Consider the following 27,566-nt stretch of genomic DNA (forward strand, 5'->3'; position numbering starts at 1 on the left):
GACAGGGTTGAGAAATGGATCAGTGTGCTTCGCTCCACTCCTAAACAAAGACATTGTATGTCAGGGAATTCCTTCAACGTTTTTATCCTGAACGTCGCCTGAAATAAAAAGCATCTCTGCCAACGTCCAATTACATTTTACTGTTTACACTATAAAACTCAGGTTACTTCTTCATTTTTCCAAACAGTTCATTCAGTATAACTCCATAAGTTTACTGATCAGACTTTTTCCAAACAATCAGGTTAAAATTACAAGATAAAAAATCAATACATCCTCACAGTAACTGCACTTCTAGAGTTACTTTCTGGTGTGGATCTGTTGGTGTTTTTTCAGCTGATTTGGAGCTTTAAAAGTCTTCTCACACAGGTCACATTTATAAGGTCTCTCCTCAGTGTGTTGTTGTAACTGTGCATCTGTTGCAAACAGTTTCCCACACTGATCACAGCAGGAAACATCATTTCCAGTGTGAATCCGTAGGTGAATATTTCGGTACCGTTTGTCACTGAAACTTTTTCCACAAAAGTCGCAGCTCTACGCCTTAGTTCCAGAGTGGGTAACTAGATGCCTGTGTAAGTCGCTATTTAGAGCAAAAGCCTTACCACACAACTCACAGTTGTGTGCTTTAAGTCCACTGTGGATGAGTTGGTGTTTTTTTAAGGTTCCAGCCTGGGTAAAAGACTTTCCACACAAGTCACAGCTGTAAGGTTTAACTCCACTGTGGATGAGTTGGTGTTTTTTCAAGTGTCCAGCCTGGGTAAAAGACTTTCCACACAACTCACAGCTGTAAGGTTTAAATCCACTGTGGATGAGTTGGTGTTTTTTCAAGTGTCCAGCCTGGGTAAAAGACTTTCCACACAAGTCACAGCTGTAAGGTTTAAATCCACTGTGGATGAGTTGGTGTTTTTTCAAGTCTCCAGCCTGGGTAAAAGACTTTCCACACAAGTCACAGCTGTAAGGTTTAACTCCACTGTGGATGAGTTGGTGTTTTTTCAAGTGTCCAGCCAGGGTAAAAGACTTTCCACACAAGTCACAGCTGTAAGGTTTAAATCCACTGTGGATGAGTTGGTGTTTTTTCAAGTGTCCAGCCTGGGTAAAAGACTTTCCACACAAGTCACAGCTGTAAGGTTTAACTCCACTGTGGATGAGTTGGTGTTTTTTCAAGTCTCCAGACTGGGTAAAAGACTTTCCACACAAGTCACAGCTGTAAGGTTTAACTCCACTGTGGATGAGTTGGTGTTTTTTTAAGGTTCCAGCCAGGGTAAAAGACTTTCCACACAAGTTACAGCTGTAAGGTTGAACTCCACTGTGGATGAGTTGGTGTTTTTTCAATTGTCCAGCCACGGTAAAAGACTTTCCACACAAGTTACAGCTGTAAGGTTTAACTCCACTGTGGATGAGTTGGTGTTTTTTTAAGGTTCCAGACTGGGTAAAAGACTTTCCACACAAGTCACAGCTGTAAGGTTTAAATCCACTGTGGATGAGTTGGTGTTTTTTTAAGGTTCCAGCCTGGGTAAAAGACTTTCCACACAAGTTACAGCTGTAAGGTTTAACTCCACTGTGGATGAGTTGGTGTTTTTTCAAGTGTCCAGCCACGGTAAAAGACTTTCCACACAAGTCACAGCTGTAAGGTTTAAATCCACTGTGGATGAGTTGGTGTTTTTTCAAGTCTCCAGCCTGGGTAAAAGACTTTCCACACAAGTCACAGCTGTAAGGTTTAAATCCACTGTGGATGAGTTGGTGTTTTTTCAAGTGTCCAGCCTGGGTAAAAGACTTTCCACACAAGTCACAGCTGTAAGGTTTAACTCCACTGTGGATGAGTTGGTGTTTTTTCAAGTCTCCAGCCAGGGTAAAAGACTTTCCACACAAGTCACAGCTGTAAGGTTTAACTCCACTGTGGATGAGTTGGTGTGTTTTTAGGCTTCCAGCCACGGCAAAAGACTTTCCACACAAGTCACAGCTGTAAGGTTTAACTCCACTGTGGATGACTTGGTGTGTTTTTAGGTGTCCAGCCTGGGTAAAAGACTTTCCACACAAGTCACAGCTGTAAGGTTTAAATCCACTGTGGATGAGTTGGTGTTTTTTCAAGTGTCCAGCCTGGGTAAAAGACTTTCCACACAAGTCACAGCTGTAAGGTTTAACTCCACTGTGGATGAGTTGGTGTTTTTTCAAGTCTCCAGCCAGGGTAAAAGACTTTCCACACAAGTCACAGCTGTAAGGTTTAACTCCACTGTGGATGAGTTGGTGTTTTTTCAAGTCTCCAGCCAGGGTAAAAGACTTTCCACACAAGTCACAGCTGTAAGGTTTAACTCCACTGTGGATGACTTGGTGTGTTTTTAGGTGTCCAGCCTGGGTAAAAGACTTTCCACACAAGTCACAGCTGTAAGGTTTAACTCCACTGTGGATGAGTTGGTGTTTTTTCAAGCGTCCAGCCTGGGTAAAAGACTTTCCACACAAGTCACAGCTGTAAGGTTTAAATCCACTGTGGATGAGTTGGTGTTTTTTCAAGTGTCCAGCCTGGGTAAAAGACTTTCCACACAAGTCACAGCTGTAAGGTTTAACTCCACTGTGGATGAGTTGGTGTTTTTTTAAGGTTCCAGCCTGGGTAAAAGACTTTCCACACAAGTCACAGCTGTAAGGTTTAACTCCACTGTGGATGAGTTGGTGTGTTTTTAGGCTTCCAGCCAGGGTAAAAGACTTTCCACACAAGTCACAGCTGTAAGGTTTAACTCCACTGTGGATGACTTGGTGTGTTTTTAGGTGTCCAGCCTGGGTAAAAGACTTTCCACACTCATCACAGCTGTAGGTTTTCTTTCCTTTTCTTCTGTGAGGTTTGTCGGCCTCCTGAGAGTGCTGACTTCTTGCTCCATGTTGGTCCTGTGGTGACAGAGATACAAACAGAGGCAGTGAGTGAAATGCAGTCGTGGAACAAACTGAAACTCCCTCCATTCGTTGAATCAAACATGTCAACAAACACATTGTTGGTGTGTTTCCACCACCTTCTGGTGGCAGTATCACATTACAATGATGTGCTACAATGAGAGTTGTAATGAAAATGACATTATTGAAGAAATATTGATCAGCAGAGAAAATCTTTTACGCATAAGAAATTTCAAGTTCAACTGATGATATTGTTGTTTCAATGTGTGCTTATAAAATATGATCTTTGTATTTTCTTGTAACTTCTGTTACAAGAAATTAGAACTCTGAACAATATTTAAACTCCATTCAGAGTTACATACCATAAAATAATACTTTATGATTAACATAACAGTTTGATTGCTCTAATTACCTGTATTTACCTTGTGACATATTACAGGGCAAATTACATTCTGGGTACAGTTACATCACAAAACATCAACTGTGAACACCTTATGTTACCGTGGCGTTTAAGTCCATGGGAATTATGAGTGTCTACTCCCAAATTCCCATCCGGGCTACATTATTATCGGTTCATGGTATCGCTTAACTTTTACGAGTATGAGTACACACACATTTCACAGTATCGGCCCCGATACCCGATACCAGTATTGGTATCGGTGCATCCCTAATTGTAACTGTGATATTTTTCTCACCTTTTGTGTTGAAGTCATTGATTGTTTCCTCTGTAGTGGCTGAGCTGAGTCCAAATGGATGAAATTGTTCCTCCGTTGCACCACCAGACTCTTCTCCTCCTGTTAATCACCTGGGGGACACACACACAGCAGGATTTGTAAAAAGAGTTTTGATAAACACAATGCTGGACAGCAATGCTGTCATGTACACAAATACAGTGGGGCAAAAAAGTATTTAGTCTTTCCTTTATCCTGGTGCATGCTTGATACGGCACATGTGCATTCAGTGCTGCCATGTCAATCATGTTATAAAACACGGCAACTGGCCAGCGCCATTCTTTCCCAACCTGGAAGCAACACGAGGCAGCTCGTGTATCGATGTTACCAAACAAAGGCGTCCAGCCTGGAGAGCAGCTGTGAGACGAGCTGACGTGCAGTTCTATTCCATCTCCAAATATCTGTTGGTGCTCCAGACATTTTCATTCCGGTAAGTTCTAAATATGTTCATATCAATCTTTATAGCCTATTAGTTTTATTTTCGATGCGCTCTGAGCTCATAGCAAATTAGAACAAACATCCTACTGAGTGATTTTGCAGAACTACCTTCTATTTATAGAGTTGCTAATTATTTGGCATTATTGCAGCAAACCAGCCTATTAAATGGATGAATCACATCGTGACTGGGTTCCAGTGCTACACAAGGGACCTGCTTCAAACATACCACCATGCCAATCAGATTACTTCTTCCATGTGAGGGTGAAGAGGTGGCCCTTCAGGATAAGATGGTGAAGGTTTGCTGCGTTTGGTGAACAGTGTGATAATAAAACGAGGGAAAAATGAAACCTGCTCCTGTTAAATACTCTTAAGTCTTGTGCTGTTAAAATTGCTGTATTTTTTCAAAAGATACAGTAAATAAAGTAATGTTTGTAGTGAATGATATCATGTAAACACTCATGATTTTGTGTAAACATTTTGTCATTTGTAAACTATAAAATCATTTTTCTTCTTTGGCTCTCAGCTAAGGCGGTCGCACTTTTCTCCTCTCCTCCTCACCCTTATCTTCCCTGCTTAGCCTCTATGTCCTTGTCTGTTTCGTGTGCATTACTTTCCCTGGAATAGACTCACACGGTCGTTCTCTAAAACCTAAAAGAGAATTATGGATTTGATTAACTGGTCTCTGAATGCTATTGACACCCTTTTCTCAACGAGAAGTCTGGGCTCGGGAGAGCCCGAGTGCCCTGGAGAGACTTTCCCTGCCGGATACACGATGGACGGGTGGCAGAACTGGAGAGTCATGTGTCTGGCGGGACTGTCGATCGAGGACGCTGAAGATATCTATCTATTCGGAACCATGATAGCAGGGTTCGTGCTGATCGGAGTTGGCTTGGCCCTGGTTTATCGGAGAAATAAGAGAGCGGAACCGGCTGTTCAAACCCCCCCAAGGCTGCCCGCTGGAATTGAAGAGATGAGATGAGGCGCGACCTCTCACAACGAACGTAATATGGTCAACACCTTGGAGATGCTTACAGCTGCTGTGAAGGCTCAAAGCAACAACATTGAGCGTATGGGGGAATACATCAGAGAGAGGCCTGCTCAAAATGAGACCCTTGAGCGACAGCTGGACGACATCACGGAACGGATCGCTGCAGCTTTGAGGTCTCAGAATCAAAAGAATGGCAACACCATGGAACAGAAGTTTGATACCAAAAAAAAAAAAAAAAAAAAGTTTGATACCATCATGGGGAGGATCGTGGCTCTCCAACGGGAGATCGAGAGGCCAGTGTCGGAGTGTTAGGGCAGCCAAAAATTCTCCTGGGCTGCTCGCATGGAAATTTACAAAATCAACATTGAGATTGCGGACCCCCATAACGGCGCCAGCTGCAGGCCCAAGGCTGGAGCCGAACAATCACTCCCTGATAACGACTGTGTTACGGCTATTCTTCCCGTCCCATGCAAGGACACCTGGATTGGCTGGAGGACTGTTTACTTAGCCTGATAGGCCGAAGGACACTGTCTCAGCTAAACTATGGACACGCACACACACACACTTACACTGATAAGCACTCACTCATCCCCCCTCCCTTTCCAACGCCTTCGATGCTTGTGCCCTACCGGGGAAGATAGCAGTCAACTGGACCAGCACAGACATGCTGCAGGACCGGATGCGCTGTCTACACCGGCTCTCTCTTACCCTTTACCCGCCCCTGTTGCTTGTCTTGTGTTTCTATGGTGTATTGATAGTCATGTGCTTTTGTGCTGAGGTGTTTTTTCTGTTCTCAAACTGTTCTCCCACTAGGAGCTCAGTCTGAGTGGAGTTTTTTTTCTCCTCCTCTTACCTCATATAGTGTATTTTCGTTGTTTTTTCCTATCAGCCTACCTTCTGACATGTCTGCCCAATGTGATGCTTGTGTAAAGTTGGTCAGAAGGTTCCTTTGTGAGTGCGCATGCGCCATTGGCGTGCTGCCTGCTGTAACCCCTAATTTCCCTCAGGATGAATAAAGTATTCTGATTCTGATAAATGCCATGGATTCTACACTGTAACTGATGTGATGTTCTATAAGGTGGTTTCAATAAAATTTAAAAAAGAGGCAAAAATTAGTTTGTTTCTTTATTCAACTTTTGAACAGTGGGACTCAGTCAGTATATATTCAGTAAATGCAAATTATTTACACGGCAGTGCACTACAGGCATAAATCTAGACCCCTAGATAAAACATTATGGGTCATTCCCACAACCCACAGCTTTACTGTGTACCAGCACAGTATCCAATAGCGGTGACAACTCCTCCAAAGTAGCAGGTGGGATTTTTCTTTTTTGAGGACGGCTCCTTTTACCTTTCAATACAGATGTTCTGTTTATGTTTTGAACAAGAGCCTTTTTTTGGGCAGCTGAAGATGCAGGTTCATCTGTAACAGTCCTTATGCCACAGATCAACATTGTTGCTTCTACATTAAACAAAAGAGCAGCGACATGGGTGCAGGTCTCTGCGACTCCGGCCATACAGCTGCAGTGGGCGACTTCAACCTTCCCTGTGATGCTCACAGTGACCCATGGCTGCGATGCTGGTTCATTCAGTCTTTGAGAGTGCAGGACCTGAAACACACACAGACAAAGTTCATTTAAAGACAAGAACTATGAGCCAAGGCCGACACAAATGTGTTTTATCTACTTTATCATAAATGTAACAAAGTGTTTAGAAAGTTAGCACATACATGTAATTTTTCATTTCTTTATGTGTCCATCTATAGAACGCTGCATGTTATAGTGTAAATCTGCCTGTTCTCTGTCAGAAACCTGCCTGCAGAAAATGAACCTAAAGTATGTAATGCAAGGATGTCATCACTTTAGAGATGGAGAAAGCATAAAGTGACAATTATGAATCACTTAATATGATAAGGAGATTCTGCAGGTCATTGATCAAAGTATAAAACTAAAATAAAATGTATTTTTAGTGACACAGGATACAAACATGGAAGCAAGATGTGTAATTAGGATTATTTATAATAAATATGAATAGTGCAATTTCTTTAACCATAAAGAATAACAATCCTTCAGGACAATGTCACATCAATGCACTGAACTCACTATGTTATCCATCTAACAGCCTCCACATGTTCTCACTGTAATTTCCCCTCATGAATGAATTTATGCTGCACTAATGTGAATGTTTGCAGGGAAATCAAACGCGTTTCACTCGCAGTACTCGAGCTGACTTACCTTTGTTTGAATGACGACTTGTACGCGCTGATTCCACAGACAAGGTCCGAAAATATGTCAGGCTACGTCAGTAGCGGTTGGTCTTCAGGGTTTCTACTCCACGGCCGTATTTCATACGGGTCCACATTTCCAATGCACGCTATTTTCTGCAAGTACCGCCACTTCGCCTCTGGACGCAATCGGTCTCTATACAGTCCATTCTCTTTTGAGCTGCTTTTAAGCATCTTTCTTGTAGTCGTCGTTCCAACACAGTGTGTTTGTTTTGATTCGTAGACCCCGAAAACGACGCTGCGCTCCCACAATGCTTTGTGGCGTGACGTCAACTCCAAAGCCCTATGAAGTCCTATTCTACAGGCTGATTGCCCTTGTCACTACCCGATCCGTACCGGAAACCCGATCGGTACCCCGCATGCGCAAATCTTACGTCACTTCCTCTCTTTGCCAACATTGCGACATTCAATATGTTTGAATGATATGGTTAGCGCCCAGTTAGCTCCTAGCATTTCTCAGCAGCTCTGCCTCCTTTTCGACTACCAGGACATTTAAACAATGAATAATCCGTATCCGCAACAAATTTTTGCTTTTCTCCTCAACAGAAAGCGTTCCCCGATTGAACAACAGCGCCGTAAAATAAGAAGAATGGTGCCTAATGACAGAGTTAATAATACAGACTTTATAATATGTCACGTGAAGATTCAGCAGCCAGATGAAGTGTTTACTGGCAATTGACAGTGATAGCGGACATTATCATCACTTTTCCAACAATCCTCTCCACACCGACAAGCATAAACACACTCGATTATCACTAAATCAAATTTAACACACGTTTGTAATGACGCTAATTCAGTTTACAATAGGGTTCATTCGCTCAGTCAGCAGGTGGCGGTGTCCTCGTACACTGGGGAGTACACTGCCATTAAACGAACAGAAGAAGAAGAAAACCCCTGCACATGCGCGGTACGGATCGGGTAGACCCGATTTGTACGGTCTGACTTTGCACATGCGCAGTAAGGATCGGGAGTCCCGATCTGTCACTATCTTTTAATTTTTTTATTTTTGTCTACATTATATTAAATGTTTCATTATCGGAAACATGTTAAGAGATACTTGTTATTTTTAACATCTTAACAGATACTCTGACCTGTAACTATCGTAAAATGCTTCGACCGGAAGTAGACACCTTTCGCACATGCGGGGTACCGATCGGGTTTCCGGTACGGATCGGGTAGTGACAAGAGCACCTGGCTGCAGCCACTGTGGAGCTCCACAGTAACCGGATACACGTGACCTCCACACTAACCGGAAACACGTGACCTCCACACTAGCCGTAAACACGCATGGATACCGTGGAAGTCATGCAAGTTGATCGCAAAGGTTGGTTAAGTCTTTCTTTTACTTTTTTTGCGTTACAAAAACATTCCTCCTTATTTTAATGTTTTTTCATCGTGCTCCATGGCAGAGAAACACACAGATATGCTTTTTCCTGGGCCTGGTTTAAGTAAGAGAGCTGGATTAACGGCTTCTGTGGGCGAGAAGAAGCAAAAAACACATTTTGCATTAGAGTATGATTTATTGTTGGCGTCAGAGATGCAAAATAACGAATACTTCAATACTGTACTTAAGTAGAATTTTCTGGTATCTTTACTTTACTGCTGTACTTTTTTGTGCCTACTGTATACTTCTTTATACTTCTACTTCTCACATTTTAGCACGCGTATCTGTACTTTGTAATGCGTACATTTGTAAATCAGCCCCCCGCACGCGTGCTTTGGACGCAAGATTACTTCAATATTTTGTACATAAATTATACTTTAGACCCTGTACTTCTTACTTCGACTTGACTAAAAAGTCGAGTCAGTGCTTTTTAAACAGAGGTATCTAAACTGTTAGCGTCAACACTGTAAATTTCATCACAAACAGATTTATATATTTATCAATACTTCTATTCGTCATTCTTTTCTGTACAGCTTTTTTATTGCCCAGATTTTAGTTAGCCCCTGTTCAATTGACTGTTATATGTCAATAGAAACATGTCTCACAAATTAAAGTGTCTTGTAAAATATTTGTGGGTTTTTTTCAAGAATTTTCTTCCCAAATCTATTACATGCCAACTGTAAATTCTTATTTCTGCTAAAACCTTAACTTAAATGTATATATGGTGTTTATCTGTTTCTCTCTCTGTTTTAGATGCACATATCAATCCGGAATTCGGGCTTAAAGCCAGAATTGCAGGAATGCAACACGTGTTGCAGAGGACTCTTTCACTGCCCTCTGTGCCCCACTTTCAGCCCTACTGTCAGGGCAAAGATTGAGGAGCATCTAAGTGTGCATATAAAAAAATGCTTTGCCTTTCAAAGGTATGTTTGTATTAAATATACTTTATAGTTATAAATATGCACTTTTTTTAAGCACTTCTGCAGTATCTTTGTTGACATAAAAGTTGCTGTTGATATTGTACAGTTCAGTGCATTCATCTGCAACAAAAATAGTGTTTTTATAAAATATATTTTTATTTACTTTTCACCACTTTTCTTGACATAACTTTTGTGATCCATACCATTTTGCTTTCATTATTGAGGTTGGCTTGGATGTTTTTGTTAACATGTACAATCTGATTGTTAGACAAATTGATTGCATTCTATACAACTACATTTAAATTACATCTGTTTGTTTGTTTGTTTGTTTGTTTTTTCTCTTACAGATAAAATGATATGCCGGTGCAGGCTGGCTTGCAGGACAACAGGACACTTTCACCGCCCTGTCTGTAAGATTACAATCATACGGCGTGGGGATATGGCAAGGCATATATTGTCTTGTCAGCATTCTTCAATGCCAAGTCAGCCACCATTATCAGGACTGCTCCCCGCTGAACTCTCCGAGGAGACCCGTATTCCTCCGGCAGTACTCTTCGAGGAGCCCCGTCTCCCCCCCAAGGTTTTGTCTTCGGTATCTGAACCATTTTCTGAGTCTTTGTTAGAACATTCATATGCTCCACCCTCTGTGTTCAATAAAACTGCAGCTGATGGAAAGTCCATGAAAATGACATGCCCTCACTGTGGCCTTACTCTTCGTAGCTCTGGCAAGCTATTTGCACACTGGAGAGAGGAAGCCAAAGCTGTGCTTGAAGGACAACACGTGCCAATTTTCAGACTGAAAAAGCGCAAGTTCCAGGAAGTCAGTCAGGTCAGTATTCACTTTAAACAGTAGTGTAATTACATGGTTAGTGACATTTGAATAACTGTTGTAGCGACTTCCACAGTCGCTACAGGCCGGGGCTGGAGCCTGCCTATTTGCCTGACGCGCTGTCAACTTTACGCAATAATGCGAGAGATGGAATTGTTTGCTTGTTTATTAAAGTGCTTTGAGAGTTTACAGAGTAATATCATCAGCTCCTGATTCAGACTCTTACAACATCACAGGCTCTAATAAACGAAGCGAAACATGTAGTGCAGCGGTCAACAAAAACTACGGCTACCGAGCCCTCCTCTCTGTCAAAATCAAAACCCATGAATGACAGACTGACAACGCCCATTTATGTCACCGCTAGCACCCACGTGACTCCCATAACAACCAAACAAATAAAAACCCAGTGATCATCAAAATTCAATACATTCAATTATGGCTCCTACAACTGTTAAAAAACTGTTCTGCAACAGAGAAATAACTGTTTTCATCCCCATTTGCCTGACACAGGAGCCAGCAGTTGTTGAAGATCTGTGTCCTGCTGTGCAGTGGGTTGTCCAAAATAAGGCACTTTTCCATGGACATGTAACAATGCCAAAATATCTGTCCTTAAATCAAGGGGACCAGCAGAGGGTCTTAAGAGACATGTCAGAGGAAGAAGACACTGGAGCAAGGGACTTGTTCCTCGTTGTTTTTCAGTTTGCAGAGGACATGGAGCTCTTTTTGAAAGCATGTGCTGATGAGCAGGGGCTAAGGGTCAGTGCTATGACATGTAATGGACAAATGAAGGCACTGGCTGTGTTTGTTTGTTTAATATGTTGTTGTTTTTTTGTTTTGTTTTTTACGTAGTACAAAATTCAAATTAAACTTATTTCAAAATGTTGTTCACTTTATTCTGTGTCCATACTTATAATAAAGGATTACAGTGTAACAGCATTAAATGTAACAGCATTTTTTTTGAAGTTGTAATTTCAAAATAAAAAGCTTATTGTTGATATTAACAGTAAAGAATTGTAATCAATAATATTTTTATACATTTTAAACATTAACACTGGGCTCTATCCTGGCCAATTGTGGACACTTCACTTATTCTTTTTTTTGACTACTGGGCCCTATTTCAGGAAGCCGGTTTAGAAAACTCAGAGTGAAAAAAGATACGCAGGGTTGAGTAACCCCGAACTGTCCAACTCGGAATATTCGGTTTCAGAAAGGCTGATAACAAGTAGTTCAATCAACGCGGAGTTGCTTTAACCCCAAGTGAAGCGCGCGGACGAGGATACATAAAGCCCTGATAAGCGGAGCACAGATTAAGCGAGTCACCATGGAGACGGAGGGAAAGAAGGCGCGGTCAATGTATTTCACAGCGCTTGAGGCCGAAATTCTGATGGCAGCATATGCCGATAACATGCAAATTCCGCGGAAAAAAGTAACACAGCCACAGCTGCAAAAGAAAGGGAGCATGCATGGCAAAACATAGCCGACAGAGTCAATGCGTGAGTGTTAATATAAACATTGATCTAGGGATTTCCACCCATTTAACACGTTATTTTATCATATGTTATTTTATTTGTTATTTTATACATTTTATTTTGTGACGTGATGTGAGCGCAGGTGCAACCCAACAGGCCCCAAACGTGCCTGGCAGCAAGTAAAAATGAAATATAAAAATATAGTCCAAACAGGTAAGGTGTAATTGTATTATGAGCCATAGTGCTTGGTCTGTTTGTCCCACGTAAATCAATTGCAGTTAGAGGCTACATTAATTTTCTTTCTGTAAGCACTTTTTGAAATTATCTGAGCACATTACAAGTACACATTTGCTTACTCTGTATGCTCAAATGTGGCCCGTTATAGCCAACAGAAAAAAAGCGGAGGCCCGAAAAACAGGTGGGGGTCCTCCACCACCACCACTCACAGAGGCTGAGCAGTTGGCCCTCAGCCAAAACAGTGGGCGCCCTGTGGCCGAAGGCATCTCTGCGGGGACATCCTCTGAGTCAATAACCCCGCAAGACACAAGTGCCTACATAAGAGGTAAATTCAAAATAATACATGATGTGCATACATCCTTTCTTCACAGTCACCTTTGCAGTGCTGCTCATTCATTTGATAAACTCTTTACCATAATGAATTATTTTGTAGTGAAGTTATTTTCCTACTGATTTTGCCTTCCCTCAGTCTTGGTTGTCTTTGAGAGCATAATGACAATGAAGTGTAAGGTGATTGGTATGTTTGTTAATTGCCATTTGGTCCCTTGTAAGTTATAAGTGACCTGTATAAACCTCATATTCTATCAGTTGATGGTGGTGGTGTACTGCATCTGGTGCAGCCTCCTGTTGAGCCAGACCAACATGCAGTTGTGAGTAATACTCCACAGATTATATGAGTTTACAGTAGAACAGCAATGTTGTTAATTTCCTTACTACAGGAAAATAATGAAGAAACATTGACAGCTGTTACAGAGGAGGAAGCAACAGAGACACTTTATGAGGTTTACATCTTTTAATACTTTGTGTACAGGAAACACAGGCGACCAATAAAGCCAGTTGAACAAAAAATCTGTTTTTCCGTCTTTCAACATGTTGAGGTGATGGGTCAAAAGAAATGATTGTGACATATGGTGTCTCTGACTGCGCTTCCATCTTGTATGTCCGTGGGAGGGTCAGGATGTTCATGGTTTGGATCACTGCTGATGTTTGGTTCAGAAGGACAGTGTTCTCCTCTAATTGTGGCAATGTTGTGAAGAATCACACATGCAACAATAATGTCACATGCCCTTTCTGGGGTGACCCTGAGTCTTTGCAGGCACTGGAACCGGGCCTTAAGCATTCCGATAGTCATTTCAATTCTGGCTCTTGTCCTGCAATTAGCCAGATTATATCGCTGCTGTGGGCCCGGTTCAGGGTCAGGGTAAGGGGTAAGCAAATAGGGTAAACATGGATACCCCCTATCACCAAGCAAGTAGCCAGTGAACTCTCCTAAGACAGAAGGATACACTTCAGTTCAAATGTCCCTGAAGCAATTGGTCTTTATATATTTTAAAGTATTCTCAACTCACCATGTCCAAATTTTGTGCTCAGTGTACATTCACGGAATATTTGTGAGTCATGAACAGAGCCTGGCCACTTGGCTTCCACATTTGTGATAATGTTGGCAGCATCACATATGATCTTCACAGTGCAGAGAACACAAATTAGCATCCATCACCATGATGAAATAATTTGTTAGTTTGAAATGCTACAGGGAACTATGTACCTGTACATTAATGCTGTGGAAAGACTTCCTGTTCACATAGTCTCCTTCATTTACTAATGGAGCAATGATTGGAATGTGAGTGCCATCTGTACAGCCAATCACGCCTGGGAACCGTGAAAATAAATGTAAAATTTAAGTAGTAGTTCAAATATCACCACATCATAAATTAAGTTTTGGTCATCCTGATACCTGCAATTTTGTGGAATCCCTCTTTGATGAATCTTGTGGGTCTGTGACCGGGGAACACCACAGATGAGTGCAGGAGACGTTTCAGTGCAACTGTAACATTCCTGACTGCCCGACAGACGGTAGCCTTGGAAACGTGCTCAGCGTCACCAATATTATACAGAAAGCTCCCGTTTGCAAAAAACCGAAGTGCAATACAAATAATATGTACAGAACTGAGAGAATGTCCGCGATGTGTCACATGCGTAATATATGGCCTGAGGATGTTATTCAAATAACTTATAGATTGTGCTGAGAAACGGTAACGTTCGCACAGAAAATCATCAGGAAATGATAAAATGTCCAAACGCGCTCTAATCACTCTCTCCCGGCGGAGAGCTCTGCGGAGGATTTGGGCTTCACGATCTACTGGCTCTTCAAGGAAGGGACACGCCATGTCTGACACTTCCTACTGTCAGGTTTCCGACAAAGGGGCGGAGACAGTCAGGGTTAGTTGAAGTAAACCTGCTAGGGGGCAGGTTAGCTTCACGGCGTGTGTTGTCATAGTGACTCACTCAGGCTTCAGCTGAACTCGCTTTGTGAAACCGAAAACCCAGAGTTTTCGTTAACTCAGGGTATACTTACTCAGTTTTTCCACTAAACCGGCTTCCTGAAACAGGGCCCTGCACTGCAGTGGACCAAAACAATGACACGGGTTTGATCTTAAGGATCTAATAGTTGTGTGTGTTGTGCATGACATTGCCACACAAATATGTATTTGCAAGATAGAGTAGAATAAATTATGATGCATGAAATATTACATAGGCTGCAGTGAATTTCTGTTGATGCAGCCTATTGAGCTTTAAGTTTCCCAGTCAAACTTAGCTTTGACGCACCTGCTAACAACACTTTTACTCTTTTACATTTCATAACAAGACACCATAGCCAAAATATTAACAAAATATATATTATTAAAAAATTCAAAGCTGCAGCACATACAGCAACAAACATCGTTAGTAAATGTGTCCTGGAGTTTATGCAGGTGCAGAAAGTGCTGCTGCTGTAAGTAAGCCTAACAGCTTACAGATCACTTATTTTTCTGGAAAGATGGTAGGAAAGGCATCACTGCTCATTTCTACAGTCTCCCAGATCTTGGAATACAATCCCTTTGTACCATGAAACCACTTCGCAGTACTATGAGTCCACTAAAACCTATAAAGAGAGTGATCCTGGAAGAAATGGGGCACACACTAGTGACCTCAACAATTGCAAGACAGCCTTTTCCCCGATGCTCAGATGGGGAATAAAAGGAAGTTTCATGAAAACATTAGGACTTTATCACCGTTTTATCTGAAAAGTTAATGGTAATATATAACCTAATTGGCTATAAAGAGTAAAAAATTTAGATACAATTTTGATTTTGATGAAAAGGACTGGTGCTATTTTAAAGAGTCACGTCGGTAAAAGTAGATAAATGTTTTAAGAAACATTTTATAGCATTTTGTGAACATACACAAAAAGTGGCCATTTTTGGCAACAAACAAGCTGAGAGAGTTTTATATTTTTGGCTCTCCTTGAACAAAAATAATAGTGCATAATAATCAATGTTGATGTTAATCAATTAGATGTCCCAGACTCTACTATTAATAATACAGCAGTCCCTCGTTTATCGCTGGTGTTACGTTCTAAAAATAACCCGCGGTAGGTGAAATCCATGAAGTAGCCAACTTTATTTTTTACAATTATTACAGATGTTAAGACTGTAAAACCCCTCACTACATGCTTTATACACTTTTCTCAGACAGGCATGAACATTTTCACACTTTTCTCTTTTGTTTAAACACTCTTAGAGTTCAAACCTTCGTAGAAACATAAGTCCAGTATTATGGAATGAAACCTAAAGGTGCATTTGAGGGTGCAAAACGTTTCGTCGGCATTGTTGTGTTTGTTTGGGAGAAAACTTCCAAACATACAGTACAGCACTTCAGAGTTACACTGCTAGCGATCAAAGATTTATGTAAATTCGACAAGCTAAACGCATTCTGTACTGTACAGCAGGAGTCCCCAACCTTTTTGCGCCACAGACCACTTTAATGTCAGACAATATTTTCAGGGAACGACCTTTAAGGTGTCGCGGATAAATACAACAAAAGAATAAAAAAAAGAAACTGTGGTATTTTGTAAATGTAATAATAAACGTGACTTGAGCTGTGCGCCAATAACAATGACAGTGACATCCTCCTCTCTGCTTCTTAACGCTATCTGGTCGCTATGGTAACGCGTAAATAGTTCTTTCAAAATAAGACACACAACTACAACCATACATTTCACACCGGAGGATCAACTCTCGCGGAACGGTACCAAAAGACTCACGGACCGGGACCGGTCCGTGGGCCTATTAGGGACCGCTCCTGTACAGGAGACACTGGACTAGATTGATTGACAATGGTCTACAGCAATCAGAACGCACAACGCGATGTACTGTAAAAAAATAAATAAATCAGCGAAACAGCAAGTGTCACTTTTGGCCACGAACAATTTAGAGGATGGTGAAGTTTTTTGAACAAACCCAGAGTGTTAAAACCCCCCACTTAAAACCATTTTTATTTCTCAGCAGCATCAATAGTGACAAAAACGCAATTTAGTTTTCGATGTCAAAGTCGATTTAACCGAAGTTACGTGTTTCCGGTTATTGTGGAGGTCACGTGTTTCCGGTTACTGTGGAGGTCACGTGTTTCCGGTTACTGTGGAGCTCCACAGTGGCTGCAGCCAGACCCTTCTCGGTAGTGACAGCCCTCCCCCACGCTTGTACCCGTGGCTTCCTGTCCTGGGGGTTGGCTCTTCTCCTGCCCTGCACCCTTTGTTCATATTCAAAGACTATTTTTCTGTATGTATTCTTACCCCATAGCAACCGCCAGATTATAATGTTGCAGACAATCACAAACTCTACAGTCTGTCTAACTCCAGTGTATACCAAGCAATCTATTATTCTTAACAGCAACAACATAAACTGAACCCACATTAAAGTTGGCTCGGTGATTACCTTTAGATGAGCCCACAAACCGAGAGAAACTCCGTGATGAAGCTGAAAGTCTTAAGAAACAGATCAGGGAGCAGAGACCCACGTGGTTCACGCTGATCTCGGCTACGATCCAGGACACAAGGGTGTGCAGATCGATGCAGAAATTAATCCCAACGTTGGCAGTGGTATATGTTCCTGTAAGTTTACTACTTTACTCCCGTTTCATGAAAAAGCAGCTCTCTCTGCTCGACTCCTCTCCTGCACACACACTTTGCTCCGCCTCCTTTTCCGGCTCTGCTGTGATTTGTTGCTGTGCGGTCACGTGACTAAGCAGACCAACGTAACCATGTGGGGTGTTATTTCAAAAGTAGCGCCTATCTCCTTTTCCTAAACTCTTTTTCTTGCCCTCGTTGGAAACGTCATCGTGGGAAGGAGATTTGCTAAGGACTCTGGGAAAGAGAGGACCGGTGCTGAGAATTGGAACAGCCTTAGGCTGTATCCCAATTCAGGTTCTGCAGCCCTAAAGTACGCAGCCTTAACGGTCCACAAGGGCCGCGTACTCAAAGACCGCTAAGGCCGGAAGTGCGAGGCTTGTGAAATGCTGGTCGATCTCCGTCGCGCTGCCCAGGTTGCCTAGCAACCATGATACTAACCGCTGGAAACGTTTCATACAGCTTTGTTTGAGAGAAATGAAGGAGAACATATTTTGTTCATTTGTTCGTTTGTTTCTACACGAGCTTTGTGTGATTTAATAAGTATCTGAGGCTGAGACCACATGACTGTAAAACATGATTGTTGGGCTTCATTTCTGTACTGAACAGTCATTTTAAGATTAGCTAGTAAATAACAATTATGTTGTTCATGAGACTAAAGTCAGTGTAAATATAATATGGCCAATATTATAGTTATTATATTAATCATTATTAGTTATTACAGCAGTGAACTTGAACAATTCACGTAAACAATTCACTTTTATTGTCACATCACATGTGCAGGTACACTGGTACAGTATGGAAGAAATATAGTATCATCAGAATTCAAGTATTTTTAGACATGGAATTTATGACACTGATTTTTTATCCTCCAAATTTCCCTGCAAAAATATTCACCTGCAAAAATTCACCTGCAAAAATTCACCTGAAAAAAATTCACCTGCAAAAAATTCATCTGCAAAAATTCACCTGCAAAAAATTCACCTGCAAAAATTCGCCTGCAAAAATTCAACTGCAAAAGTGATGAACTTTAATGACCCAAGCCAGAGCAATCAGCACCAGATCGAGTCGAGTGGCTCTCAGCCAATCAAATTACGCTGTTTGATCACATGACACCGTTAGCCAGCAGTGTGTCTCCTAAAAGAGAGCTGTTTAAAGGTGAGTGATTAAGTTTTTCTCCTAAATAGAGATCATTACAGAACGCCTAGTCCTATTTAAAATCCCATTTATTTTTATTATCATCTACTCGAACTAAGGAAAACGTTTGACTAACTCAAAGACAATTTCCACGCCTCCCCTGCCTGTCTGCAGAGGCAGTTTTGAATTTAGGAGCAGCAAGATGGAAGCGGCAAACCCTGGCGATTCTCCGGTAAGTATATTGTTATTTATCTTCAAGTTTGTCTTTTGAAACGTTAATGTTATTTAAATCCGTTGCTCACGTATAAAGTACACAGACGGGGTCTTTGCTCAACTCGTCTGAGGCGTGTCTCACTAAGCGCTACATGCTAGCATCCTGCTAACCGAGCTACCATTTACATGCTGTGCTTTAGAAAATAGGATACTCGTTAAAAAAATACTCCGCAGATATTGATAGATAGACGAACACTGCAAATATAATGTTGGAAACGAGAACGGCCTTTGGTGAAGGGGTAAAATACACCATGAATAAAGCCATATAGTGAATTGGCTGTCATGGTTGCAGAACAGCCTGATTTAATGACAAGAATGGGGAAGAGTGAGGTGAAGTGAACCAAAGCCACAAAACACGGTCAGAAGAGGCGGCAAAAGGGCAGTGATCTGTCCGTCAGTATGAAGTTGGTGTGTGCTTTGGTGAACAAAAACTCCAGACCGGTAGCAGGAAGATGGGAGACTCGTGTTTCACTGGAATAGTGGTGAATTAAAACATCCTTTGTTGGGGACATTTCGGTGTAAATGCATCCATACAGGTGAGACAGAGGCAGACCAGACAGTGAAGAAAACAAGGCAAACATTAGAAATATTAAAACGGAAATATAGGATTAATATAACATACAATTTGGGAAAATGTAAGGAACGCAATGTAAATGATATTGTAAAGTCATTAAAACAGCATACTCTGATTAAAAGAAACATGTAATTGGGTAGGATAATAATGTTAAAAAAAACATGTACAAGATGGGTATGTATACTTGTAGCCAGAATTTAACAACTATAAAGTTGTAGCATGTCAGTACCTTACCCCATCCATTATATCCACACTTTCAGAAAAGGATATGGTCAATATCTTTACAAATACTATCTAAACTTAAACGGGATATTCCCTCTGCTTCTTCTGCTTCTCGTATACACCCTCAGGGTTTGTGATCAGCCAGCGGCTGATATGATCATTAATCCTGTAAAATAATATTCTTTCGGTTTATGAATCTGTTTGCATGGATTTCTTAATCCGTTTCCACTGTTAGCAGAAGTTGTGCATGCAGTTTTGGTGTGCTGCTCTCCAAGACTACAAGCTGCGTTAAAGTTGGAAGTAACTGGCCGATGTTCCACTGTTAAAAGACCATCTGTTCATCAAGAAATGACCAGGTGAAAAAGTCATAAACTAAACACTCTGCATGAGCATGGAATTTAGGATGCAACTTTATATCTTACCTGCTCTACACTCAGGGCTTGAATTACAACAGCAGTCAATCACATAAAAAATTATACTTTTGGTAGTTCTGTGTCTCTGTCTCTCTCCTCCAAACCCAGATGGCTGCTGGTACTGAACCGGGTTCTGGTTCTGCTGGAGTTTTTCCTCTGCACTGTCACTTCATGCTGCTCAGTGTGAGGGATTGTTGCGGTTGAGTCCATATGTCCTGCGAACAACTGCTGGGCAATGACACCATGCAATCTTCTGGGATTCCTTGGATAGAAAACCTGTGAACTGCACTTGTCCTTGGTCTTCACAGCTCACCTTTTTACTGTTTATTGAATCAAAATGCTCCAGTGACATGGATTCTACATTGTAACTGATGTGATGTTCTATAAAGTGGTTTTAATAAAAAAAAAAGGCAAAAATTAGTTTGTTTCTTTATTCAATTTTTGAACAGCGATACTCATTCAGTAAATGCAAATTATTTACACGGCAGTACACTATAGGCATAAATTTAGACCCCTAGATAAAACATGATGGCATTATAGCAGTGACAACTCCTCCACAGTAGCAGGTGGGATTTTTATGTTTTGAGGACGGCTCCTTTTACCTGTCACTACAGATGGTCTGTTTATGTTTTGATTGAGAGCCTTTTTTTGGGCAGCTGAAGAGGAGAAGTCCATCTTATGGCCAACCTCTGGCTGTATCTTGGTCATATTACCCAGCAAAACCCAGTATGCAGGTTCATCTGTAACAGTCCTTGTGCCACGGATCAACACTGTTGCTTCTACATTAAACAGAAGAGCAGTGACGTGGGTGCAGGTCTCCGTGACTCCGGCCTTACAGCTGCAGCGGGCGGCTTCAACCTTCCCTGTGATGCTCACAGTGACCCATGGCTGCAATGCAGGTTCATTCAGTCTTTGAGAGTGCAGGACCTGAAACACACACAAAGTTCTTGTCTTTAAATGAACTATGAGCCAAGGCTGACATAAATGTTTTATCTACTTAATCATAAATGTAACAGTGTTTAGAAAGTTAGCACATACATGTAATTTTTCATTTCTTTATGTGTCCATTGCTGCAGGTTATAGTGTAAATCTGCCTGTTCTGTCAGAAACCTGCCTGCAGAAAATGAACCTAAAGTATGTAATGCAAGGATGTCATCACTTTCAAAATGGAGAAAGCATAAAGTGACAATTATGAATCACCTTATATGATAAGGAGATTCTGCAGGTCATTAATCAATGTATAAAACTAAAATAAAATGTATTTTTAGTGACACAAGATACAAATATGGAAGCAAGATGTATAATCGCTCAGTTTGGGGAAATTGTGGGTAGCCTGCAAGGGCCTCAACTTCTCCATACCCACAATGTGCAACAAATGGGCACAGCTGATCTTCAACAGTGGAACATCGGCCAGTTACTTCCAACTTTAACACAGCTTGTAGTCTTGGAGAGCAGCACACCAAAACTGCATGCACAACTTCTGCTAACAGTGGAAACGGATTAAGAAATCCATGCAAACAGATTCATAAACCGAAAGAATATTATTTTACAGGATTAATGATCATATCAGCCGCTGGCTGATCACAAACCCTGAGGGTGTATACGAGAAGCAGAAGAAGCAGAGGGAATATCCCATTTAAGTTTAGATAGTATTTGTAAAGATATTGACCATATCCTTTTCTGAAAGTGTGGATATAATGGATGGGGTAAGGTACTGACATGCTACAACTTTATAGTTGTTAAATTCTGGCTACAAGTATACATACCCATCTTGTACATGTTTTTTTTAACATTATTATCCTACCCAATTACATGTTTCTTTTAATCAGAGTATGCTGTTTTAATGACTTTACAATATCATTTACATTGCGTTCCTTACATTTTCCCAAATTGTATGTTATATTAATCCTATATTTCCGTTTTAATATTTCTAATGTTTGCCTTGTTTTCTTCACTGTCTGGTCTGCCTCTGTCTCACCTGTATGGATGCATTTACACCGAAATGTCCCCAACAAAGGATGTTTTAATTCACCACTATTCCAGTGAAACACGAGTCTCCCATCTTCCTGCTACCGGTCTGGAGTTTTTGTTCACCAAAGCACACACCAACTTCATACTGACGGACAGATCACTGCCCTTTTGCCGCCTCTTCTGACTGTGTTTTGTGGCTTTGGTTCACTTCACCTCACTCTTCCCCATTCTTGTCATTAAATCAGGCTGTTCTGCAACCATGGCAGCCAATTCACTATATGGCTTTATTCATGGTGTATTTTACCCCTTCACCAAAGGCCGTTCTCGTTTCCAACATTATATTTGCAGTGTTCGTCTATCTATCAATATCTGCGGAGTATTTTTTTAACGAGTATCCTATTTTCTAAAGCACAGCATGTAAATGGTAGCTCGGTTAGCAGGATGCTAGCATGTAGCGCTTAGTGAGACACGCCTCAGACGAGTTGAGCAAAGACCCCGTCTGTGTACTTTATACGTGAGCAACGGATTTAAATAACATTAACGTTTCAAAAGACAAACTTGAAGATAAATAACAATATACTTACCGGAGAATCGCCAGGGTTTGCCGCTGCCATCTTGCTGCTCCTAAATTCAAAACTGCCTCTGCAGACAGGCAGGGGAGGCGTGGAAATTGTCTTTGAGTTAGTCAAACGTTTTCCTTAGTTCGAGTAGATGATAAAAAAATACAAAAATAAATAAATGGGATTTTAAGTAGGACTAGGCATTCTGTAATGATCTCTATTTAGGAGAAAAACTTAATCACTCACCTTTAAACAGCTCTCTTTTAGGAGATACACTGCTGGCTAACGGTGTCATGTGATCAAACAGCGTAATTTAATTGGCTGAGAGCCACTCGACTCGATCTGGTGCTGATTGCTCTGGCTTGGGTCATTAAAGTTCATCACTTTTGCAGTTGAATTTTTGCAGGCGAATTTTTGCAGGTGAATTTTTTGCAGGTGAATTTTTGCAGGTGAATTTTTTGCAGGTGAATTTTTGCAGGTGAATATTTTTGCAGGTGAAATTTGGAGGATAAAATTTCAGTGTCATAAATTCAATGTCTAAAAATACTTGAATTCTGATGATACTATATTTCTTCCATAGTAGTGGCTGACCTGCTCTGCCACCTGAGCTACAGCCACCCCAGGTACACTGGTACAGCACATGTGAGTGAACTCTGTGTCAAACACTGAGCTTCAGTAAAGATTCAAGTTTCAGTTATTTATATTTCCCATCACCATAAATCTTCACTCAAAGACAAGAATCTTTTACAGTGTATAAATACGTATAGATGTATTATATGTACGAGACAAATAATGTTCATTTAATTTGTTGGCATTACTAAATTTGGCTCAATGCTTACATATATGTGCAAAATGAAAATGTACGAGCTGTGATAACTGTTTCTGATAGAATGAAGAGTAGACTGATATATTAAATATTCCTTTATTGGATGAGGAAATCAGACCATGTCATAACTGCTTTAAGTCATACAGAATAGATATCAGAGCCTTAAACATGCTGACTTCTGCTAAATGGGTCAAACTGGGCAGAAAGTCTACAAACACATAACATCCTTATAGAATATGATGTAACATTATAGAAAACCCACAAAACGCTACGTCCAGATGAACAGATTCAACTTTTGGAGATTTACTTTGCTGGATGATTGAGAATGCATCAAGACGAAATATTGTTTGGTCTGGGTCTAAACAGAGTGCATTGAGTGCATAGCTGGATTGGCCATCGGGCATACCGGGCATTTGCTGGCCGCTGGCGATATTTTGTTTTTATGGGCCGATGGATTTTTTTTTTTTTTTAGGAAGGGTATAGATAATGAAAGGTGTTGGATTGGTCAATTGGTCATGATCGACTCTTGGCTGGACCAATTACAGCCGAGGAGGCCGGATGCACCCTCCCCCTTGTTTAGCAATCACGTGATTTTCGCGCATTGCATGCCAGGAACTCGTGGCAAAACAATCCAAGTACCGCATCAAATGCAAGCGTTTGCAGCGCCGCAAAATGTTCATTCTCCGGTTCCAATACCTTCTTGTTTTTTCTTTGCCGCACAAAAAAGGAATGTACAAAACAAAAGGAGAACAATGCCGGTCCGTACAAAGACAGACTCGACGAAAAGACAAAGAAAAGATACGAGGAAAAAATCAAAGGAGTGAAAGTGTCAGACCCTTACGAGCACACAGAGGGACAAAAGACATTAGCGTGCTGCCCAACTTTCACCACGCTCAGATTTATAATTACACGGTTCTTGGAGTGAGTGCATACACTCATGAAGTTTAGTAACTTCAGGTCACTGCAACAAGCCCAGGTACAGTTTACCGACGGATGGGTGCAGGACCTTGAAATGCACCGTGTAGAACGAAAGACCATCGTACGAACAAAGGTAAGTTTACCAGTCTCACAAATCGTCGTCATAAATACACATTCGTTAACCGTTTATTAATATAACCTTTGAGCTCAACGGTAATTAATTAGTAGTGGAAATAATTTCTGGTAGCATTACAGAAATGTAGCAGTGACAATAATATTGTATGTTGTAATCGCACTGGACAATTAGTGATACAAAACAACTGTTTTCTCCTGTGAATAAAAGTATATGTTTTTGTCAAAGTACCATGGTAATAACAGAAGCGAAACGTAATATTGTGTCAGGAAAATTCACTATTTATGCACAATAAACAAAGGAGCATAGCGCCACAATTTCTGTTCAGCGCCAGACTTGCTTGTAACCTATATCACCAATTATGTTAAGAAAAATGACGCATTAACTACAACAAAACTCTGACCTTTGTGGGAATGCTTGGAGCAGACTAACATGTGAGCTGGAGTGTTCTGGGACGTTATATTTGGTATATCCAGACCATCCGTCGGCTCTTACTTCAGAAACATGGCTTAAAAATGTCTCTTCAACGACGTAATCCGATAAAAAAAACGATCTCTCTACCCGTCGGCTTCCCGTGGCTGTCATGCGACCGACTATTGAAGTTAATAATACAACAGCTTCTTGCCATTTTTTGTGTTTCTTTTTATTGCTGTGTAACTGAGTTCAATTGAAAGCCTGCGTGCGCTAGTACCTCTTGCCACAAGTTCCCAGAATCCTTTGCGGTTTAACCCTGAATGACGTCAAATTTTCAATCTTTATCCTGGTGGGCCGGTCTCTAGTCAAAATGCCCGGGCCAATTTTTTGTCCCAGTCCAGCCTTGATTGTGTGTGACGTCTTCTTTTGCGCATGCGGGCCGCTTTGAGGGTTCACACTAGAGCGCGTTTGCTGTCGCATTTTATTTATAGTGTGAACAAGCAGACAAAAAAAATCAGATTTGATCAAAAAATCGGAATTAAGCATTAAGACCTGCAGTGTGAACGTAGCCTAATTATTTTCTCCCCTCTCTCTGTGGGCGCTGAGTCCAGTGTCAGCTTCAGAAATATTCCCCTCTGAAACCCCTTGGTGTGAGGAACTTGTTTAAAATAAAACTGCTCTTCTCTCTGGGCTGAACCTTGACAGTTTTAGACAGCTTAATTTAACCGCAGCTATTTTATCTCTCACATGAAACTTTGAAATCACTTATCAACCAAACAGATCATGCAAAAACAAGAACAGAGAGAGGGGAAAAAATGGTTTCAGACAAACACACACACACATGCGCACGCAGCAAAAATCATTACAGGACCAGTTGGACTAGAAAGCTGAGAGACACATACTTACTAATCACACAGAACTGCTGAGGACCCAGTTCGCTCACAGATTTCAAAAGCCTTAGTGATTATTATCCAGCATTAGTATCTGAACCTGGAATCATTTCTATGGAAACTGAATTTTATGTAAACGTTAAATTTAATCTGATGCAATCAGGTTTAAACTCACGTTCTGTTATTCACTGAAAATACAGACATTTAGAACAAACTAAGACCATCTGTGGTAGAGGAAATGTCTGCTGTGACTGCATCACTCTGCTCAGCTTTGTTGTTATTCAGCCTCTGCATGTTTACCTCTGCAGGTGAGTTTTACCTGTTAGGAGATAAATGCCATTTCAATGATAGATAAAGACAAAGAAATTGAGTAGGATTATTTCATATTCATTCCGTTTGTCTGTGTGTGTGCAGGCAACATGAGCCTGCACACATTAATTTTGTGATAAGTTTATTGAAAATTCTCTGTGTGTAAGTACAGTTTAGTGCTGTCTGATCATCACTCTGATTGACTGCTGTAGGAGTGAACAGTGTTACTTTGACCTTTAACCTCGCTGCGCGGTGTTGTTTCCTCTTTTTCAGATCACAAAATCATCACAGCTGAGTCTGGACAGGACGTCACTCTGACATGTCAAGCTCAAGCTCACATCGTCATAGTTGTAGAGTGGAGCAGAACTGACCTGGAAGATGAAGAACTTGTCCTTTTATATCAGCATGGATGACTTGTTCCAGATTACCAGCATCCATCTTTTGAGAACCAGGTGGATCTGAAGGACAGACAGATAGCTGATGGAGACGTGTCTTTGATTTTGAAGTGAAGAATGTGAGACAAGATGATGCTGGAACATACGAGTGTCATGTCATCAAGAGAGCTGGAAAACCTTTGAAGCTCATCAATCTGAAAGTTGGTTCTCCAAGTGAGTGAGGAGTGTTCAGTGTGTTTGAGATCTTCGGCTCTTTTAGCTGCGCTGCCTTATTGCTCCTAAATAGCTCTGTTTTCACAATCACTGAGATCCTTCTATTTTAGCCTAGCTGTGAATGATCTGTATTGGTAGTGTCCCGATTCGAAATATTGAGGCAAGGAACAAACCAACACTGGCCCAGAAGAGTTCAGTCAAATGATGATTTATTGAGTACACGTGTGGGAAGATGTACAATGCAACTCATCAGCATAGATCTTCTCCAAACAACTCAATTCAACTCAATTGTAAGCGTGAATGCTGTTTTAACCTTCCATTGCTCCAAATCACCTTACACAATAGATTGTGAAGACATCGCGCTTCACAGAGCTTGAAACCTTCAATAGACTGAGAATCAACTCTTATGAGCACAACTACTGATGTGACGTTCTGTATCGAGGCTTCGAAGCTTGTGTCGAGTAATGGAGGGGGCGTTTCTGCGATGCGCGTATCGAGGCTTGCTTCATTTATGGGAGGAGCTGAAAATGATGACGTCCAAAGCCTCGCTGCCCGGCTGTACCACGTGACTGGTTCATGAAGTGGTTCGAACTTTGCCGCGAGATATGACAGCGATATAAACCCCTCAGACTTCATTCAAAATGTAGGTGTTTGATGGAGAGTTGCGGTTAGTGAGAGTTTGGAGACAGTTTGGAGGTTCATGAGAGTGAGGAGAGAAAGTCTGGAGAGAATGGAGCCAGCTAAGAAGAGGAGGATGTCCTCCCCTGTGTGGGAACATTTTGATCTTATTCCTCCCAACAAGGTATGTAAATTTCTACAGAAGATGTATTTTCATAGTACTGATGGTGCAATACAATTTATGTTGAGCGGCTTTACTTTTGTACAAGGTGAAGTGTTTGCTATGTGCCAGGGAGCTGGGATATAACAACAACACCTCATCCATGCTTAGGCACTACAGAGCTTTGCATGAGAATAAGGAGAACACCGATTGTGGAGCAAGACCAGGTGAGCCATCAAATGCCATGATAATATAGCATGCAGTAATGTTACTAAATGATATAACAATATTATACAGCTATTATAAGTTACGTGTGTGATATTTATATTTGTGCTTTATCTTTATTGTCTTTCCTCAGGAGAACAATCTCAAATAGATGAAGACCTGGTTAGCATGGTGATTGAGGACTCCCAGCCATTTAGCATTGTGGAGGACAAA

General features: G+C 41.2%; 1 protein-coding gene across 1 annotated transcript; it reads right to left on the minus strand.

The window, feature by feature from the left end:
* Positions 1–490: 490 nt before the first annotated feature.
* On the minus strand, positions 491–17,100 carry LOC146635067 (uncharacterized). The gene is made up of 3 exons (XM_085344386.1): positions 16,912–17,100; positions 3,573–3,682; positions 491–2,874 (listed from the first exon to the last, which is right to left on the minus strand). Exons 2-3 carry the CDS (start codon positions 3,588–3,590, stop codon positions 532–534), a joined length of 2,361 nt encoding a protein of 786 aa, XP_085200512.1. The 5' UTR covers positions 3,591–3,682; positions 16,912–17,100; the 3' UTR covers positions 491–531.
* Positions 17,101–27,566: the final 10,466 nt, after the last annotated feature.

The sequence above is a fragment of the Diplotaxodon limnothrissa genome, linkage group LG3 (genome assembly GCF_057381915.1).
Source record: "Diplotaxodon limnothrissa isolate DT_005_m linkage group LG3, D_limnothrissa_male_GT1.1, whole genome shotgun sequence".
NCBI lineage: Eukaryota > Metazoa > Chordata > Actinopteri > Cichliformes > Cichlidae > Diplotaxodon > Diplotaxodon limnothrissa.